Source organism: Oncorhynchus masou, chromosome 31 (assembly GCF_036934945.1).
Source record: "Oncorhynchus masou masou isolate Uvic2021 chromosome 31, UVic_Omas_1.1, whole genome shotgun sequence".
NCBI classification, from domain to species: Eukaryota; Metazoa; Chordata; class Actinopteri; order Salmoniformes; family Salmonidae; genus Oncorhynchus; species Oncorhynchus masou.
The window spans coordinates 57,341,489-57,360,970 of NC_088242.1; the positions used below are offsets into that span (position 1 = coordinate 57,341,489).

General features: G+C 41.9%; 1 protein-coding gene across 1 annotated transcript; it reads right to left on the minus strand.

Moving 5' to 3' along the window:
- Nucleotides 1-422: 422 nt before the first annotated feature.
- On the minus strand, nt 423-18,308 carry LOC135524163 (fatty acyl-CoA reductase 1-like). The gene is made up of 12 exons (XM_064951424.1): nt 18,149-18,308; nt 13,818-14,036; nt 12,835-13,010; nt 12,428-12,607; nt 11,171-11,348; nt 11,016-11,060; nt 10,720-10,847; nt 10,548-10,615; nt 9,539-9,710; nt 5,019-5,148; nt 4,248-4,375; nt 423-3,001 (listed from the first exon to the last, which is right to left on the minus strand). The coding sequence occupies exons 2-12, from the start codon at nt 14,004-14,006 to the stop codon at nt 2,839-2,841; spliced, it is 1,557 nt and encodes a 518-aa protein (XP_064807496.1). The 5' UTR covers nt 14,007-14,036; nt 18,149-18,308; the 3' UTR covers nt 423-2,838.
- Between the last annotated feature and the right edge of the window lie 1,174 nt (nt 18,309-19,482).

The window sequence follows — 19,482 nt, forward strand, 5'->3', positions numbered from 1 at the left end:
GATGCAAACTTACTTTAAAACTGCAACATTTTCTCTACACCCAATGGCAAAATGTGTAGAATTGCAAGAAATTAGTAGAATTAACATTTCTCTCTGATGTTGAAGGGGAAGAAAAACACATTTCACTTAGGGCCGGCTGACTGCACGTGTGGGTAAGAAGACCCGCGAGTCACTGTGGCTCCTCATGATAAGTTCAGATTTTGACGTGGCCCCCACCCCATCAAAGTTGCCCATCCCTGCTGATTGTACCTGGTACTTAAACCGAAGGCATTACTGGAATGCTCAAGCAGTATTACCAGCTCTTCTCTACCAAGGAGTGATCATTGGAGTGAGAAAAATCTTATACAATCAAAGCCATGTTAATGGAGTTATTTTTCAACCCAACAACATAAAATACTGAGCTTCAAGAACAAAACTTTCCGCACAGAGGATTTAACAGTTTATTCCTTCTTTTTGGTTTACAAACAAAAGGCACCCATTGATTATTATTTTTACATTTACAGTGGCAATTACTTTAAAACCCTCAAACTGTAGAGCGCATCCTCGGGAGACTTCAGTGAGGGTCATGGCAAACAAATTGGTTTATAGGACAGTTCTTTCTGCAAGACTACATTGTAAAATAAGAGGGAAAAGGACAACAAAATACAAAGATTTGGCAGGCAGACAAAAGGCAAGAGGAATATGTTAAATCATATGTCAGTCCAGATGGGCATTGTGATATGCTGTAAAACCAGAACGAATGTAAATGTTAGAGATGTGCAATATAAAGACCATTAGAATGACCCAGTAACATGGATCCCTAACAATATGAAGTAGTAGAGGGTCTGTTCCACTCTCTTACTTCACCACTGGCACAGCAAGTTCATAAAGCCCAAATTTGCTGTTCCATTGCTTCACAAGTGTAACAATACTACAGTACGAATAGCAAAGCCACAGCAGAAATAAACTGTTTACACACTAAATTCTTCAAATCCAACACCACAAGGAAAAAGAGACGACAAAAGCAAGGATACCATTCAACATGTGCTGCTCAAAACAGTTATTACAATGGACATGACAACTTGTTCATCGATATTCAAATACAAGCCACTACAGTATTAACTTAATTTGGATTCAGGAATCATAGGTAGCTATTTAGTGAGCTGTGCAATGAGTCAAGCTGTGTTAACTACTACATTCAGAAACATTGTACACTTAAAAAGAACTAACAGTTTCCAACATGATGCAATAAATCACGGATGTAAAATGGTATACAGCAGCTGAAGTAGGTTCAGTTGAATTAGTTTCAAGCTTTTTTCTTTAGTAAATAAAAAGCCATGAAACATTTTAACAGCATAAAAATACTTTGTAAGTCAGATTTGAAGTCGACCTAAATAGAGTTTTGTAGGTATAAGTAACTATATGGCAAATGGACACATACAATGCACAACCACAAAGTGCGCTGTCAGTCTGACATCTTAGACAATATGTACAAGAAAACGTTTAAAAAAAGGGAGAGGTACAAACATTTAAAAACATCCCATGTGCACAACCTACCCAGGCCAACATTGGATAAAGACCACCTTTGAGCGTTATAGCAAGACAAAGATAAGAGTTTAGGGTTGGAAGAGGAGAGTTCTCTCCCATGCATGGAGTATCCCAAACTAAAAAACAGGCAAAACGTGACGCAAAGCCGTAATCAAAGCTTGAATTCCAGGCAGTAAAATGCCCATGACATTGTGCAACATGGGGAAAGACTTAAATAGATCAGCACAGCTTTGCCTAAAAGCTGTTCTCAGTAAAACCAATGTAAAGAACAGCAGACGACCCCAACATCAAGTCCTCTGAGCAGTTGCCTGTTCTGAGCTACATGAGATGAGGTATTTGGGTCAGAAATCATAAGCAGACAGTCCAGTCAGAAATGGCTTAAATGCAACATAGGGAGAAAAATGACAATTAAAAAGCGAGCTCTGCAAGGACAGCTGATGCAAGATCATCAAAACCTTTTAGGCACAGTAAAAAAAATGCCATCTCATTACCATCTAACTTGTGCTTGATCATGTCATTGGGAATTAGTCATTGCCACCAGCAAGCATAGAGCACATGGGTGCCTTCATCCCTATTCAAGCAAGAAAATCTAAACCGTTAGTCAAAGCCACCGCCTGACCACCCTGGGGCAGTCAGCAAAGCAGAGCTCAATGACCATGACAACCAAAAAAAATAAATCGATGACAATTCTGTCTGACCATCACTGTGCAAGGGGAGCATCACAGGACCTGGGGTCTGGTTGGATTCATGCTTACTACATCACAGTTGAATGCAGTACTACCTCCCACACCAGGGAACACACTGCAGAGGGAAGGGGACACATCACATACAGTAGGATGAATGGTATGTCAGACTTTTAAAGGGATACTTTGGGATTTTTTGACAATGAAGCCCTTTATCTACTTCCCCAGAGTCAGATGAACTCATGGATACAAATGTATAAGTCTCTGCATCCAGGATGAAGGAAGCAAGCAGTAGTTTCACCAGCCAACCCTAACTAGCGTTAGCGCAATGACAAAGTGTATGGCATCTACTCACGTTGCTAGCAGTTACCAGCCTTCCAGTCAACACTAGTTATCAACTTCCTTCAAACTGCAAGCAGAGACATAAAAAAAATGATATCCACAAGTTCATCTGACTCTAGGGAAGTAGATAAAGGGCGTCACTGCCAAAATCCTGAAGGCTCCCTTTGATGTGACTGAAAATAGTCCCAGGGTTTGAAGAGCATTGTCCAATGCATAGCTGTCCGCAGGCGGGCCGGGCAGGAGGGAGAGAGGGTGGATAGGTTCAGGGTGAACACGCCACGTGGCCTCAGTATTTCATGGTGCTGGACGCTCGGAAGTAGGACAGGAACTTGAAGCAGAGGCTGACGACAAAGTACCAGATATTTCTGCCCATCTGGGACCGCGCGATGAACACTCGCCAGATGAACACGACCAGGACCGTGTTGAAAGTATAGCGGATGTTCCTCAACCTGAAAAAACCCAAAATGTTTTATTTTTATTATGAAGGTGGTAACTGAAGAAATACAATGACATGTCCTGGGTAGCTTGCATGTGAACAGGCATTCACGGAAGGATTTAAGTAGAACTTTACCCGTTGAATTTACCCAGGGAAATATTTTGCTGGTGATCCAGAAAAGTAGAGAGATATGTGCTAGTAATACATGGTTTTAGGGCCATGAAATATTCCGTGGCTGAAGGGCGGGTGTTTGGCGGTCGGGTTGAATAAAGAGAAAAACACACCCCCAAAAAATAATCCATAAATGTACAATTATAGCACCATTTTTAAATCTATAGGCTACACCGAGGCTTTGCTTTTATTCTTTGGCGATTAAGTCGCCAAACGCTTTTGGGAACGTCGATCCACTGAGGCAAAAAAGTACAATGTTTAACACAGTAAGAGAAAAGCTGCAAAATGGAAAGTTGAAAATAAGGAGAAGGGGTGCTAGAAAAGTCACGTTTGGGAAAGATTTGGTGAAGTGGTAAAAGAGGATAAAGGCAGTGCCTATGTTGCGTGTGATGATTGAGAGGCGATATACAAATTCCAAAGTAACTAGACCGGGACTTAAAATAGGCCTATGGCATGTCAAGTGAACTGTATCCAGATGGGTAAAATGGATACTGACAGTAGGTCTATAACCTCTCAACTCCTGCAGAATAAAATACACATCCAAGTCTAACTAAAATCTTATCAGAAACACGTTGGGTCGGTTTCACAGCTTTCTATTTCCTTACAGCCGGTCAAACTGATGTTATTTGAACATTTTGCTCAGAAAATATTTATAGTAATTAACCTTTTCTCCCCAGGTCGAAGTCTTTGTTCCGTGAAAGAAGCAGAGATGACAGAAAACTTGACCAATGTCAACTAGATTGAAGCATTCATTCTAGAATATATGACATCCTGGTGAGCAAGGGTTCATTTAGTCTTCACGGGCAACAGCTGACATAAGAAAACCTGCATGTATCTATACTGAACAAAAACAAATGCATCATTTAAAAGTGTTGGTCTTTAAACACAGGCAGTTGAGGATAGGTTATTACACTTTGCGGGCTGGTGAACAAACCGCTAAACCTCGGCAACAAAAGTGTGTGCATCAAAGAATGAAAAATAACATGAATTCAATGCCATTACAATTAAATATTCAAGATCACTTGGGAATTGTCAATAAGAGGATAGTTGTGTTACGTAACATGTGCAGGTAGAGACATTACTCTTACTTGTTGAGGTGTTTGCGTGCGGCTGGCAGTCCTGACTCAGCCTCGTTCAGGACATACTTCTTTGTACCCATGCAGTAGTTCTCCATGTACTCTGCCCAGTTGAGTTGTCGCACGTCAAAGTTGAACATCTGGACAAACAAATAAAGGGGATTCATACTGTAAGGATGGACATTGAGCAAGTTTTGTTGAACCAAGGAAGATTTGACACAAAAAGTACAACTTCAAGTGTTACACTTGGTGTGTTGGACCAACATACTCGGTGGACAGTTTATTAGGTACATCCATCCAGTACAGGGTCAGACACAGGCACCATTCTCAGTAAACTCTAGACACTTGTTTCTGTGATTCTGAACCATACCATGCTCAGTCACCTAGGTCCCTCATTTTGTCCCATTCTAACAGTAACAAAATGCCTCGATACCAGTCTTCCTGCTTTATATAGTAGTAAGCCGCGGTCAAGTGACTCAAACATTGTCGTGAACAGATTGGTGTACCTAACAAACTGTCCACTGAGTGTACATCCACTGTACATTTCAGCCAGGCCCTGACTATCCAACACAATGACTCCATTTAAAACCAAGCTGAATTATTCAATTGTGCTCGTACTACAAATGCAAACATACTCCATTCGTTCAATAGCATTTCTGTGTCTGCCACACTACAAGTGTGTGTGTCTCCTACCCATGTATGCATGTGTGGGTCCTACAAGTATGTGTGTGCATCCTACAAGTGTGTGTGCACCAGTGACTGGTGGGTGGGCGTAAAGCGTACCCTCTTGTCATCAGTGCCCATCTGATTCATCAGCATGGTGACGTTGTCCGTGTTCCACACCCACGAGTGACTGGTGAAGTACTCCAGCACCATCATGGCCTTGTGCAGCCGTGTGATGGTCTTCATCATCCTGCCGTGGAGTGGTGGTCGCCATGGCAACAGGGAAGTGACAGGTATTAAGGAGGTAGAAGGGGAGATGGCACAGGGCTGACAGCACAGTGCCGTCTTTAACCCTTAAGGGCACTAAGCTTTAATATCCAACTGCTGGAAAGTAACCCCAGCCAACTGGATTTGGATTATGACGTGGAGGGACAGACCAGGGGATTGAGGTCTGTTAAGCAGACAAGATGGAACAATGGATGAGAATGACCTATTCAAAGTATTTTTGTACAGGGTAAAAGTGCCCTCTAAGCCAATTCATTACCAAAGTAAAGATTAGTGTATGTCAAAGCTATAAATGAAACATAGATTTGCAATCATCTGACCCTTGCACACTTCACAGCTTTAAAATAAACTGTATAAATCCAGTACAATCTAGAATAGAAAAATAGGACACCGGTAAGAGTAAGCATACGAGCATTATAAGATCATTTACACTAACTCATACCAGTCTCCATTGGGTTGAGTATTGTTAGGTTGACACATACAGCGCATTCAGAAACTATTCAGATCGTGGACATTTTCCTCATTTTGTTACAAGCCTCATTATAAAATAAATTTTTGATCCTCAATCTATACAACACCACCCCATAAGGACAAAGTGAAAATAATATTTTATACATTTGTCAAATGTATACAAAATAACAGAAATACCTTATTGCATAAATATTCAGATCCTTTGCTATGACTTGAAATTGAGCTCAGGTGCATCCTGTTTCCATTGATCATCCTTGAGATGTTTCTACAACTTGATTGGAGTCCACCTATGGTAAATTAAATTGATTGGACATGATTTGAAAAGGCACACCTGTCAATACAAGGTCCCACAGTTGACAGTGCATGTCAGAGCAAAAACCAAGCCATTAGGTTGAAGGAATTGTCTGTAGAGCTCCGAGACAGGATTGTATCGAAGCACAGATCTGGGAAAGGGTACCAATAACTCTGCAGCATTGAAGGTCCCCAAGAACACAGTGGCCTCCGTTCATTCTTTAAAAAAAATAGAAGTTTGGCACCACCAAGATTCTTCCTAGAGCCGTCCGCCCGGACAAACTGAGCAATTGTGGGAGAAGGGCCTTGGTCAGGGAGGTGACCAAGAACCCGATGGTCACTGACAGAGCTCCAGTGTTCCTCTGTGGAGATGGGTTGTCCTTCTGGAAGGTTCGCCCATCTCTGCAGGTGGACTCCAATCAAGTTGTAGAAACATCAAGGATGATCAATGGAAACAGGATGCACCTGAGCTCAATTTCAAGTCTCATCGCAAAATCCACCAATCAGGTCTTTATGACAGTGGCCAGACGGAAGTCAATCCAAAAGACACCTAAAGGACTCAAACAAGATTCTCTGGTCTGATGAAACCAAGATTGAACTCTTTGGCCTGAATGCCAAGCGTCACGTCTGGAGGAAACCTGGCACCATTCCTAAGGTGAAGCACTGTGGTGGAACCATCATGCTGTGGGTATGTTTTTCAGTGGCAGGGACTGGGAGACTTGTCAGGATGAACAGAGCAAAGTACAGAGAAATCATTGATGAAAGTGCCCCGGAGCGCTAAGGACCTCAGACTGGGGCAAAGGTTCATCTTCCAATAGACAATGACCCTAAGCAACGCAGGAATGGCTTCAGAACAAGTCTCTGAATGGTTGGGCCTCTCAAGGATAGAGCCTGGACTTGAACCTGATCAAACATCTCTGGAGAGACCTGAAAATAGCTGTGCAGCAACGCTCTCCATCCACCCTGGCAGAGCTTGAGAGGATCTGCAGAGAAGAATGGGAGAAACTCTCCAAATACAGGCGTGCCAAGTTTGGAGCGTCCTACCGTGCTTCTACACCTGCATTGCTTGTTGTGGGAGGTTTTAGGCCGAGTTTCTGTACAGCACTTTGTGACATCAGCTGATGTATGGGCTTTATAAATACATTTGATTGATTCCCAAGAAAGCTCGAGGTTGTAACCGCCGCCAAAGGGGCTTCAACAAAGTACTGAATACTTATGTAAATCTGATCGGTTGTTTTTTTATACATTAGCAACATTTTCTAAACTTGATTTTGCTTTGTCATTCGGGGGTAGTGTGGAGACCGACGATACATAAAAAAAAAAATCCATTGTAGAATAAGGCTGTAACGTAACAATCTCAAGGGGTCTGAATACTTACCGAATGTACTGCATGTTGAACACAATGTAAATGGAGGGCTTGTCCAATCTTTGAGGGCACCTGAGCATGTCTGACTGCCAGTAGCTTAAGGTTTTAAAACATGCACCAATTACATTGTCATCATTAGGAAAACATGTACTAATTGTAGTTGAAAGTTTCATGAACAAACTGGTTTGAGGATTAATGGCCATGCCAAATTGCATCAAAAGCAACCATGCTTGTAATCAGAGCTCAGATTCCCCCTCCATGATACATTGTGTTCCATGAGGAAGGTGACAAAACATGCATGGTGGACCATGTAGAAAGTCAAACATTAAAAAGGTATTAGTTTTTCAGTGGGTGAGACACCCATCTATTCACTTCACCCATAGGAAGTGTTGAATACTAATCCAAATGCATTTTCACTAATTGAGATGTGTTACCAGAAGTTTATTATTGCTGAAATGTTTCTGCTTTACAGTAAACTTGTGAGGATCAATACTGTCTATCAGGTAACAAAAACTTGATTAGACTGAACCGTGGTCTGGATGCATAATGAAACGCATAAAAGGTGGGGTTTATGAGTAGCCCACTCAACTCGATACATTTTAATTCAATATGCCATTGGCTGAGCGTATCAATTTCTGCAAGTGCATTCCAATCTGCCCACAATGTGCTTCATGAAGCCCAGGAATAGGACCACCAGGAATAGAAGTGTTGATGGGCCAATTAATAAAGGACAACTCGTTCACTGGTTCCTCTCATTTGGAGAGATTATTGAAGAATAGAGAACAAGAATGAGGACCAATCAATCCCAGGTCACTTCAGAAGACTTAATGCTAGGGTTCCCAAACTTTCTGGCCTGTGACCCAATTTGAATTGCATATTTTTTTCTTCTATTTTCTACCATGTAAAAAAAAAAAAAAGTGTGATGTAATCAAAGGCTAATTGCTCACTTGACATTTATTTATTGGGGCTATGACAGTTATTACAAAACTGGTCTGACAGTACTTTTGAAAGTATGGTTTGAAGGGACTGAAATGCATCGGGAAGTTCAGAAGATAAATTAGGCAATAATTTTGTATGATAATCTGTGTTGAAAAGAACATTAATAATGCCCCCCCCCCAGTCTGACTTCGTGCCTTGTCCACTTCTAATGAGTAATGCACGACTTGTGGGCATTGGAGAGGGTAACAGAAAACACACGTGTTCCCGGGAGTCTTCTCTTTCAGTGATGTGGTCATTATTTTGTAGCTTAAATCTTTCAAGAAATACGCAGATTTGTAAGAAGAAAATAGAACCGCTCTGTTTATTACAACCGCATCTAGTGGTCAGTAAGCTCAGGTTCTACAAACCAAGCACGATTGTTTTTATATTTCAGAGTCTCTCACACAACCCCTAATTTGGGAAAACACCGGACTTAAAGGCATGGCTCAGAAAAACTAAAAATGGCGACAAAAATAAAAAGGGAGGTAATTCCACAATAATTTTAAAAAAATGACTTCCAAAGCCAAATAGTTCCAACTGCATCAAAAAAGTACAAATGCAGTAACAGGCAGAAAGGTCAAACAAAAGGGCGACAAAATAAAATAACTCAAACATTATTGCAGCATGCTTTGGACAGGAACCCATGCTTGTCATGACGACACAGAAGCCTGTCAGCAGCCAGCCGAGTCCACGAAGTCGAGCAAACAGCCAGGCGTTGCTTCTTCCCCACCCACCATGCCACACAACCAGCACCCAGTGGTGGAGGGGAGAGGGGGTTGAGAGGGCACGGGCACTGTAGTAGACCTTACCGGGGCTTCTGACCCGTGGCCCTGAGATACACGTCATACAGCAGGGCGGGCAGAGTGTGACTCACTGTGGTCCAGTACTGATTGGTAAAGGGGTTGGACCGCAGGTTAACATTGGGGCGCCTGAAAGCCTGCTCTAAGGGGTTGGTCTTGAAGGTCATGTTTATACAGTACTCTGCAGAGAGAATATGACATCACAGGAGGGAGGAGCCCTTTAACAAGGACATTCAATTCCAGGACATGGTCGAGGTAACACCGAGAGGGTAAGAGTGCAGAACCCAGCCCTAATGGTATATGGGTGGCTTATGCACCCTTACCCCCATGACACCGGACAGAAGCATCACGTCACAGGTACAGTACACATTGGGCTACACTGAGCGAGAACGCGGGGGGGTGGGGGGGGGTGGAGGGAGATGGGTGTGACCGAGCGGGGCGTCATTTACCTGGGCTCTCTTCCTGTCATCCTGAGGCAGAGATCATAAAGGAAGGCTGGTGCCTTGTGGCTTACAGCGATCCAGTACTGATTGATAAGGTGATTGGTTGTGAGATTTACATTGGGCCGTCTGAAGGCCTGCTCGAGGGGGTTCCTCTTGAAAGTGGATATTACATGGTACTCTAGGAGAAAAGGTTCAACAGGGTGAATTGTTGGCACAACTCATTTCTCCAAAGTAGAAAGAAAAAGCTAAGCGGCAAGCATACAACAAAGCAGCAACAAAGCCAGATCTTCGGTTTAGACAATATATCTTTGAAGTGCTTTTGAACCATTATTATTATTTAACAGTACAAGTTATTGCAGGAGTCTGGGGAGATTACATAATACCACAAATCTAGACTTCAAAGTAAGCCTAATGAATGTAGAAAAGCAATGTAACAAAAAAAACAAGTGATTTCACCTGAAATATTTACGCAGCATCACAATCTACGGTAAATGAGTAGCAAATATCGACAAAATATATTTGACATTTACTACAAACACACCGGGTTAGCATCTTAAAAGGGAACTATACAAAATGGCACTATGAAAATACCATCCATCTTTTGTCCACTAAACAAATACTGGATTTATGACTGATACACTTTCATTCAAGCATATGAGTCATGTTATATAGTTTCACCCATTTCCTTTAAACCTGGCACAATGTTGATCTTTCTCAGATGGCTAGCATTCAGATGTATTCATTTTTAAATTTAACTAGGCAAGTCAGTTAAGAAAACTCATTTACAATGAGGGCTTACCTAGAATATGTACAGTAAACACGAATCCAGGGAGTTTAATACCCCAAAGAGTGTGTGAGTAAACCAACACCTGCTCACACTCACTACAGTTATAAGAGTGGGTGTGCCCTCAGAAGCGAAACTGCTAATCATAATTTATCATTCTGCTTTGTTAGACCATCTGAGAACAAATATCCAAATATACTCCGGGTGTAAGATAAGGAAAGCGGTTCATACCAACTTCACCCCAGTGGAACGGGTTGATGCCACCTGTCGTGCAATTGTACACCAATATGCTCTTAGGCCTGTGGACACAAAAAGGGACAAAATAGAAACCAGAAGGAATATTTGCATTTCATAATCATATCATTCGTCCAGCTCCAGTTCTGTGTGTGTGTGCGCGACTGACCTGGTGTGTCTCTGGGAGCCAGAGTACCAGGCGGCAGCCAGTGTGGTATTGATGACCACATCCACTGGCACCAGGTCAGCCACTGCGTTGTTGGATGCTCTCATGGTGCGCAGGATCCCCTTTCCTGCCTATATCGGGCAGAGAAGTGTCCGGTTCATTACTTGGTCATCGGAAAGTGCTTTCTCATGTTATAATGAGTAGCCACAATGTTGACGTGGTCATGATCGCGGTCCGATCTCTGATAATTTTACATAAGAGAAGAGAACTCGGCACACTTTATTTTCTCCATTACTTACTGCAATGAATATTCCACTAGGTCCATTGAAATTATCAATCCAGCCCTAAGAAAAGTGAAAACATGTTATGACCAGTATACAGAGTTAAATTGCTACGGTCAGTTACAGTAGATACCGTTTAAAAGACAGCCTGCTCAGTACATGAGAACACTCACTGGGAAGGGCTCTTTCCAACTGGCCCCTACTATAGAGGGCCTGATGATGGCCACGTTGAGGTTTCCACACTCCTGCTGGACCAGGTACTCAGCCATGGCCTTGGTGTAGGTGTACGTGTTGGGCCTTTTTCCAATCAGCCCTGGGGTCATTGCTGAGACCAGTTTCTCATCCATCCACCTAACCAACATGAAAACACAATGAAGTCAGGGTTTTTCTGGATAAAAATGTAGCTTAGATGGTGGGTGTGGCCATGGGAGTGGCCAATGGTGCACTCGCTGAAGAACAATTTGAGGCCCTCCTGTTGGCCAGTGACAAAATGTTGCCATTTTAAAGCAATTTCCTGCAGTTCCACACATTTTGCCATGGCTTATGCTATCCGAGTGACTCAAACATCACTAAATCAACGGAGGTCCTATTTCATGACACAAATTCTCCCGAATGCATGTTTTGAATTTTAGTTTCTCCCTGACTGCCTAGCTTTTATTTTGGTGATTTTTAGTTTTCATAGATGATATATGTTTTTTAATAATCAGTCCATTATCTTTTCTACATACTTTATATCTGGATTTGGTAATTTAAAATTCATTTTACACTGAATTGCTTTAAAAAAAAAAATCCTAATAATGACAGCAAAAACGTATAGAAAAAAAATAATCTACTCTGCTTTGTAGAAAAAAAACTTTCCTTAACTGCCCCACCCACATAAATCTCTGAAGAGATTCTGACATGCCTTTCATAATACTTAAGGGTGGAAACATTACAACAGAACAATAACTTTTACACAACTGGTGACCGTTTTGCCCATGGGTTACATATTGGGCCACCTTCAAGAGAGGTCAGAAGTTCCACCTAACATTTTGAGTAAAGCAAATGTCCTTATTAAATATAGTTTACAAATGAGTGCCATTCAATCAGTAACCAAACTGCATTAAGTTTCAAATCAGACGCTCCCTGTGTTGGTACGAAGTTTCAGTCCATGAAGCAGCATTGAGGAACTCTTGAGAAATTCCAAGCTTATGCATTAGTCAAACATGCCTATCTGTAAATTACTATAATCTCTTGGTATATAGTATTACTGACATTCATCTTAATACAGTAATTGAAAATGAGAATTTGTTCTTAAATGACTTGCCTAGTGAAATAAAGGTAAAATAAAAATAAATAGCTTCCGTTTCTACCAATCTGCAAATAACTTCAAGGTAACAAGTCCGCAATGGGAAGGGTTATGAAAAACAAGTCACATTTCTTGGACTCACTCCAGGCTGTCGATGAGCTTCTTGTAGTCAACAGGAGGAGGATAAACCACTTCCTCAATGAGCGTCCGGTCACAGTTGGCATAGGCTGTGGACACGTGAAGAAACACCTCCAAGTGCTTCATTCTGTGGGCCAGAGCCACCATCTTCTGGGTGGCTAGAACATTCAGCTGCATAGCATCTCTGAGAAGGAAGAAAAATGTCACATAAAACATGAAAAACATTAAAAACCAAAACACAAGGGTTAGAAATACTTCTAGAATGATAACCTACACTAAGTACTAAAAGGAAGCGAGTCATTTCTCTGCAGGTGAAGCAAATGACAAGATCTCCCTGTAGAAAAATCTGAGCTTGCAGAATTGTCCAGCAAAGCTCTGGGGAGTAGCATTAGGAGAGAAACAATGGCTCACTTGAGAGGCTCGTTGAATCGGATGGTTGCAGCACAGTGGAAGACTACGTTGATGCAGTCAGCAAGCGTTTCCTGGTCCTCTGTGCTCAGGTCCAGCTCTGGCAGGGTGAGGTCACTGTTAACAGCCACTATCTTTTCAGCAAAGTCTGGCTGCTCATCTCGTACCCTGTCAAAAAGCTGAAATACAAACAGCTGCAACAGTTGGCAAAAAAATGTAATACTCAAATCATGCTACTTTCACTGCCAATAAGAGGATCAAAATTAACATACTCAATGTTTTTTTAATGACAGCAATGTGTTGGTGGAGTGATGTGTTTTGAAAGCACTCCAAGAAAGCAATCCTTTTAGTTTAGACTACGTCACTGGGGTCAAGCTACCTGCCATCCAGGCGGGGTACAGGGAAGGCCCGGAAAATCGTTTAAGACGTCAACCACCCACAACTTAGACTGTTCTCTCCGCTTCCGCGCAGTACCGGTGCATCAAGTCTTCTATTCCCCTTCCATAAGACTGATAAATAGCTAACAAAATGGCTGCATGGATTGAGTTGACCTTTATGTTTTATTCTTTGCACTCACACTACACACACTGATACTTCAATACACACACTGATACTTCAATACACACACTGATACTTCAATACACACACTCCGTTATTTGCTCACGAACATAATATGCACATACATTTACACTGACTACACAAACACACCCACTCACATACCTTACCCCTATACATATCCAACTACCACTCCAGTATCCCAGCACATTGTAAATATGGTCCTGGAACTGACCCTGTATATAGTATGCTTATTTACTTTATTGTGTTCTCATTATTTTTTCTTCAAACTTGTTATTTTTAGTGTTACTGCATTGTTGGGTTTTAGATCTCCAGTAACAAACGGTCAAGAGCGTATGATCCATCACCCCACAGACATCCCCTTTTGGCTTGCCCCCATCAGACCTTTATCCTTCTCCAGCTCTGCTCACCTTGCAGTTGATCATGTCAGCGATGCGGGCCTGGGGAGCGTGCCCTGCTTTGTGCCGGACCAGAACATACGCGGCTTTGATTCCAGGGCAAGACCGCAGCAGCTTCTCCAGCAGGACCTTTCCCATGAAGCCTGTCGCCCCCGTGATAAGCACATTCTTCCCCTCATAGTATTCCGGAATGGTCACCATTTTGTCAGGTGTGCTCCAACCCTCCTCAACCTACGGAAGATTTACATCATAGTTAGCATAGTTATTGTAGTACCTACCGACTAGTGGGACAGAATTTCACCAGTAACACAGACCCCAGTTAAAAGACAAAAACTACTCTATCACATACAGTATGTTGGTTCCTGTATCTTACTCAGCCTCGCCACCGTTGTAAGTAACTCTTATCCTGTCTAATCCACACTGGCATTAAGATGAGCGACGGGCTCAAGATCTTTACTTAAAGGTTAACTCTCAACTCCAATATCAGCCTTTGCCTAACCCCTTCAAAAAACATTTTGTGTGGGAGGGGGGGGGGGGGGGATTGCTCACAAGAATTAATTTTGGGGGTGGGTAAACATTGTTGTACCTGACCAACACTTTCTCACTAAAGCATACGCTCTAATAAAATTGTGCATGGCGAGCAAATATGTCTGCACCATTAGCTCAAAGTAGTAAGACGCCCGAGTTCCTGCTGACATTATTGGCAATTGCAGTGTAAATTTGAATCCCCCATGGAGCACAATAAAATAAAAATACAAATTAAAATCACATTTATTGCTGTGTTGGAGGGGAAAAAAGTGCAATAATGATAATTAGGGGCTCAATTTAACCCAACCCTTACTGCAGTATTTACACAGTAGCTCTTTTTCACTGCTCAAATTAACTCAGACTGGTCTTGGGTACTGTATAAAAACCTACAACTACTACCAGGGCGACCACTCTCACTTTTCAGAATTAGAGGTGTGTGTGGGCACGGGATGAATATTGTAAGGCATATAAAGATTTCTAATCCCACATGCAGGTCTCACAACCATTGAGCCAACTGTATTAGCAGACTACGCCACCAATCAGTCATAGCAGATGGGGAAACAATACAATGAGTTGACATGAACGCCATGGTCATTTATTTCTTGTTATGAATGTAGCTACAAATATAAAAAAAATGTACAATCCTCATTGCCTAAATGTCTTTTTTTCCTTCTTAAAAAAGCACAGGTGTATGAAACTAAGCAAAAACATTTAATTTGGTCATATGCTCAAAGGTGCCTTAATGCCTTTTGAATTTAGTGTACCGTCAGTAGTCTAGTCAAGGTAGCATCATGCTAAATTTATTTGCACACTACTCAGCAAGAGATTTGCCAAATAAGGTGCGCTGTCACCTGCGTTTATAGTAAGCCTAGAGTTGGTGCCACCCAGCACATAGAAGGGAGTGTATTTCATACTGAACCCCTCCCTTGAGATGACGTAGAGGCAACTTCTCAAAGTGCCTGTAGTCTACATCAGGATTTCAATGGTAAAGTTGAACAAATAGCTAGATTTACTACTAAAAAGACCAAAATATATCACTTTACCAAAAAAACTGTCAAAATGAAGACCAGAATCGACGTGTTTTACTATAACACCTGGTTTACGGTTAAAACTTTAAATTTTCTCATGAAAGTTGCTTCTCATTCACACAATCTACTGAAAGGTCTAGAGAACAGAGATGAGCACTCCTGGCAAAGTTCCAGTAAAGTCAATTGAAATCTTCTCTACACAACATCAAATTGCATCACTAATATCCGGTTAACCAGATATGAGCCTGACTTAAAGATGCACTATGCGGAAATCGCACTGCCATTTCCTGGTTGCTAAAATTGTAGTAGTTTGCCTACATTCAGTTTATGTGACAAAACAAGCTGTCATTGTGTAGAGAATCATTGTATTGTCGAAACTGCTGAGTAATATATTTTCCATTACCAAAAATATTGTATATTCAGTTGTTTGAAGCATGTGTACAAAACCAAAAGGAAGACACGCAAAACCTAAACTTCAGAACAGAAAGCATAGAAATCGCGCACATATGTGAATTTGGTCAGGTCGCCCAAAAAAGTTACAAAGTGCATCTTTAAAACTCAAGAGTTTAAATACGGCCATTTAAAAAAATATATATTTTACTAGTCTTATCTCTGTGAGTGATAGTGACCGGGTGGACGGCATGCTACTGTTGATACATCACGCTATTCAGACAGATAACTGGTTAATGATTGACACAGAAGACAATGTTATATCTTATTCAAAACAGATATCACCCACCAAGATCATTAAACACGTAACACTCAAACCTCGCACTAAAACACTTCTGTCCAACAGTGAGTAAATATGGTTACATGCACACAATGTGATTATTGTGGATAGTTCGATTAATATAGTTTGATGAAAACGTTTACATGCTTTGTAAGAATAACGATTACCCTAATAATCCCGTTTACATGGATACATCTAAATAAATGTTTCACCACAGCGACCATGTTATTTTTGGGAAGCATATTTGATTCCGAGTTCAGACAGAAACAGTGTTCCACCGTCAGTGCCAGGGGCATCCCTCGAGTTCGTCTGCACACTTAAACCAATTTGTTTGCATATGGGTACTGTACAGCACTGATCAGAGCACCATTTTTACGTGCAGGATAGGTTCTCTCAGGTCAATGTGGCAGAGCAGATTGGTTATAAGCAGTAAATAACAGCCTGTGTCAAGTCTGTGACAGCTGTGAGCTTGTCAAACAGAGACAGTGTCTCTGCCCAGGCGGCAAGGCAGTTGTGGCATGCAGTGCCATCTTCCCTCACATTATATATAGGCCTACTGTATGCGTGTGTGCTTATTATAAACCAAATAAACCATTTGATAACAGGTGTCACAAAAAGAAACTTCAACTGTAGAGTAAGGACATAAAAAGCCATCAAGAAATCCCTGGTGACTGGTGTGCAACAACTGTATTCACTAAAGCACCAACCATGGAAAAACCTGATACCTATTTTTGGAGGAATGGAGGTAAAAGGTAATCTTGCTTATCAAGTGGATATGAGAGTGGTGCAAAGGAGACTCTGGCGCTTCACTAAAAACACTGAGACAGAGTGCTGCTGCTACAGAATCATTCAAATGTTTTGGACCCCTGGAGAGAATGTTCTATTTCACTTGGGACAACTGACCAAGACAGCCTTTACACCTGTAGATCCAGCTTCAACTCTGCAGTCCTCCTTGGGGGACTGAGATCGGCATCCTCCTCTTTGGCCAACCTAGGAAAACGATCACCAGCCAAGAATAACACACAACCTAACATCACTTGGGTCTCACCGTACAGCACTGTAAACTACACAGTGCATTCACCTTGATCAAGTCTCTACTGCTGTAAAAGCAAGTGATCCCAGATACCACATCTCCTATTGGAATAACTGATTAAAACACATGCATGTCCCTGGACTTGGCACTTGAATGCTGTAGTAAATATTTTGAGAGATGTGAAAACAACAAATCGCAAAAGGTAACGTATGAAGTAAGACCCCCCTCTGCAAATATCAGAGAACGCTGTTGACAAGGCCACCTCAGCAGTGATTCAAAATCAGAGCAGGTGATGTTGGCCTAGTATAGACCAGCAGCTATACCTGTCCAAATATTAGAGAAGGGTGGGGTGGCTATCATTTTGGCTAACACTCACGTCAATGAGTTAAAGGAATATATGTCAAATGGCATTAAACGGAAAAGGGCTGGAGATCTTGTGACCCCGATTAAAGTCAAACAACTTACTTGTGGCTTAAATTATATGGCTAAAATAAATCCTGTGTCACGCCATATGAATTTAGAAAGAACGCTATTGTCGTACAAGGTGATAATGATTTTAAGCTTGAACACCACAGCCCACAAGTCAATTAGCGAAACTTGCTCAAGAAGACACTGGCAGCGACTTGTGGCCGTGTCACCCCACACAGCAAGAACACTAACTAGCCAACCAGCCAGCTAACTAACTAACCGTTAGCTAGTATGTCAACTTCTTTGGTGTGGTGGCAGTGAGCAATTCCCATTAGTTAGCTAATGACTGACAGCAAAAACAGCACTACCAAAACAAAAAAATGCAAACACTTTCTGAAAAGGATTGACCTCAATGAGTCTTAACACAAACCTACAACACTTTCTGGAAATAATTTAGCTAGCTAACGTTAGCCAGCTACCCCTCCCTTTTGCGCATCTCTTCCGTGGCATGCTGTCGCACGTCGTTAACGAACGATAGCCATTCCCAGTCATCTTTGAACATTTAGCGCTAAATATAATGCAACCAGAGAAAATAGCATGTGAAAGACGGATATACCTGAAATCTGGACGAGGCTGAGTTTTCTTGCGTTAAAACAGAGGTATCTCCCGGATACAAGAGTAGCTACAGCTCCCCAATTACTCTATTTCTGCGGACTGTGAGCACAGGAAACGTGACGGCTGACGGTCGGGCTGGCTTCCCAGGTTCTAGCTCAACTATACGAATGATGCCAAGTTAAAACCCGCCCAAAAGGCCTGAAACCTGAGAACACTGCAATTCGGGGCGTTCCTTACACAGTGTGCAGGACCGGACTAAGAAATAATAGGCCCTGGAGCTTTGTTTTTTATTTTTTTCCTACCCCTCCGCCCAGCATAAATTATAATAATTACAAAAATTACGTAATTGTTAATTTACTATTTTTGTTACTTAGGCACCATATGGGCTTGGGTCAAGCTCCTGACTCACACAACTGACCAGTGTCATGTATTTACTATAAAGTTTTTTATATATATTTTAAATGAATAAGTTACCCAATCAAGGCAGCCCCCAGTGACCCATATCAGCCCCCCACCTCCTCTCCTCCCCTCATCTGATGATTAGCAGAATGGCAGCAGCTGGCTGTATACTCTCATTGAGAGAGGGCTCCTGGGTCTTCCCGTGGTTGGCGGTTACAGTGAAAAACATATATACTACATATATACTGTATATATAATATATAAATATGTATAAAGTACATAAACTCAGCAAAAAAAGCAACGTCCTCTCACCATCAACTGCGTTTAGTTTCAGCAAACTTAACATGTGTAAATATTTGTATGAACATATTCAACAACTGAGACATAAACTGAACAAGTTTCACAGACATATGACGAACAGAAATGGAATAATGTGTCCCTGAACAAAGGGGGGGTCAAAATCAAATGTAACAGTCAGTATCTGGTGTGGCCACCAGCTGCATTAAGTACTGCAGTGCATCTCCTCCTCATGGACTGCACCAGATTTGCCAGTTCTTGCTGTGAGATGTTACCCCACTCTTCCACCAAGGCACCTGCAAGTTCCCGGACGTGCTCAATGGGAAATGGCCCTAGCCCTCACCCTCTGATCGAACAGGTCCCGGACGTGCTCAATGGGATTGAGATCCGGGCTCTTATAAAGATCGAGATTATAACAGAACATGGCCAAGATGTTCAAATGTTCATAAATGACCAGCATGGTCAAATAATAATAATCACAGGCAGAACAGTTGAAACTGGAGCAGCAGCAGGGCCAGGTGGACAGCAAGGAGTCATCAAGCCAGGTAGTCCTGAGGCATGGTCCTAGGGCTCAGGTCCTCCGAGAGAGAGAAAGAAAGAGAGAGCATACTTACATTCACCAGATAGGAATAGTTACAG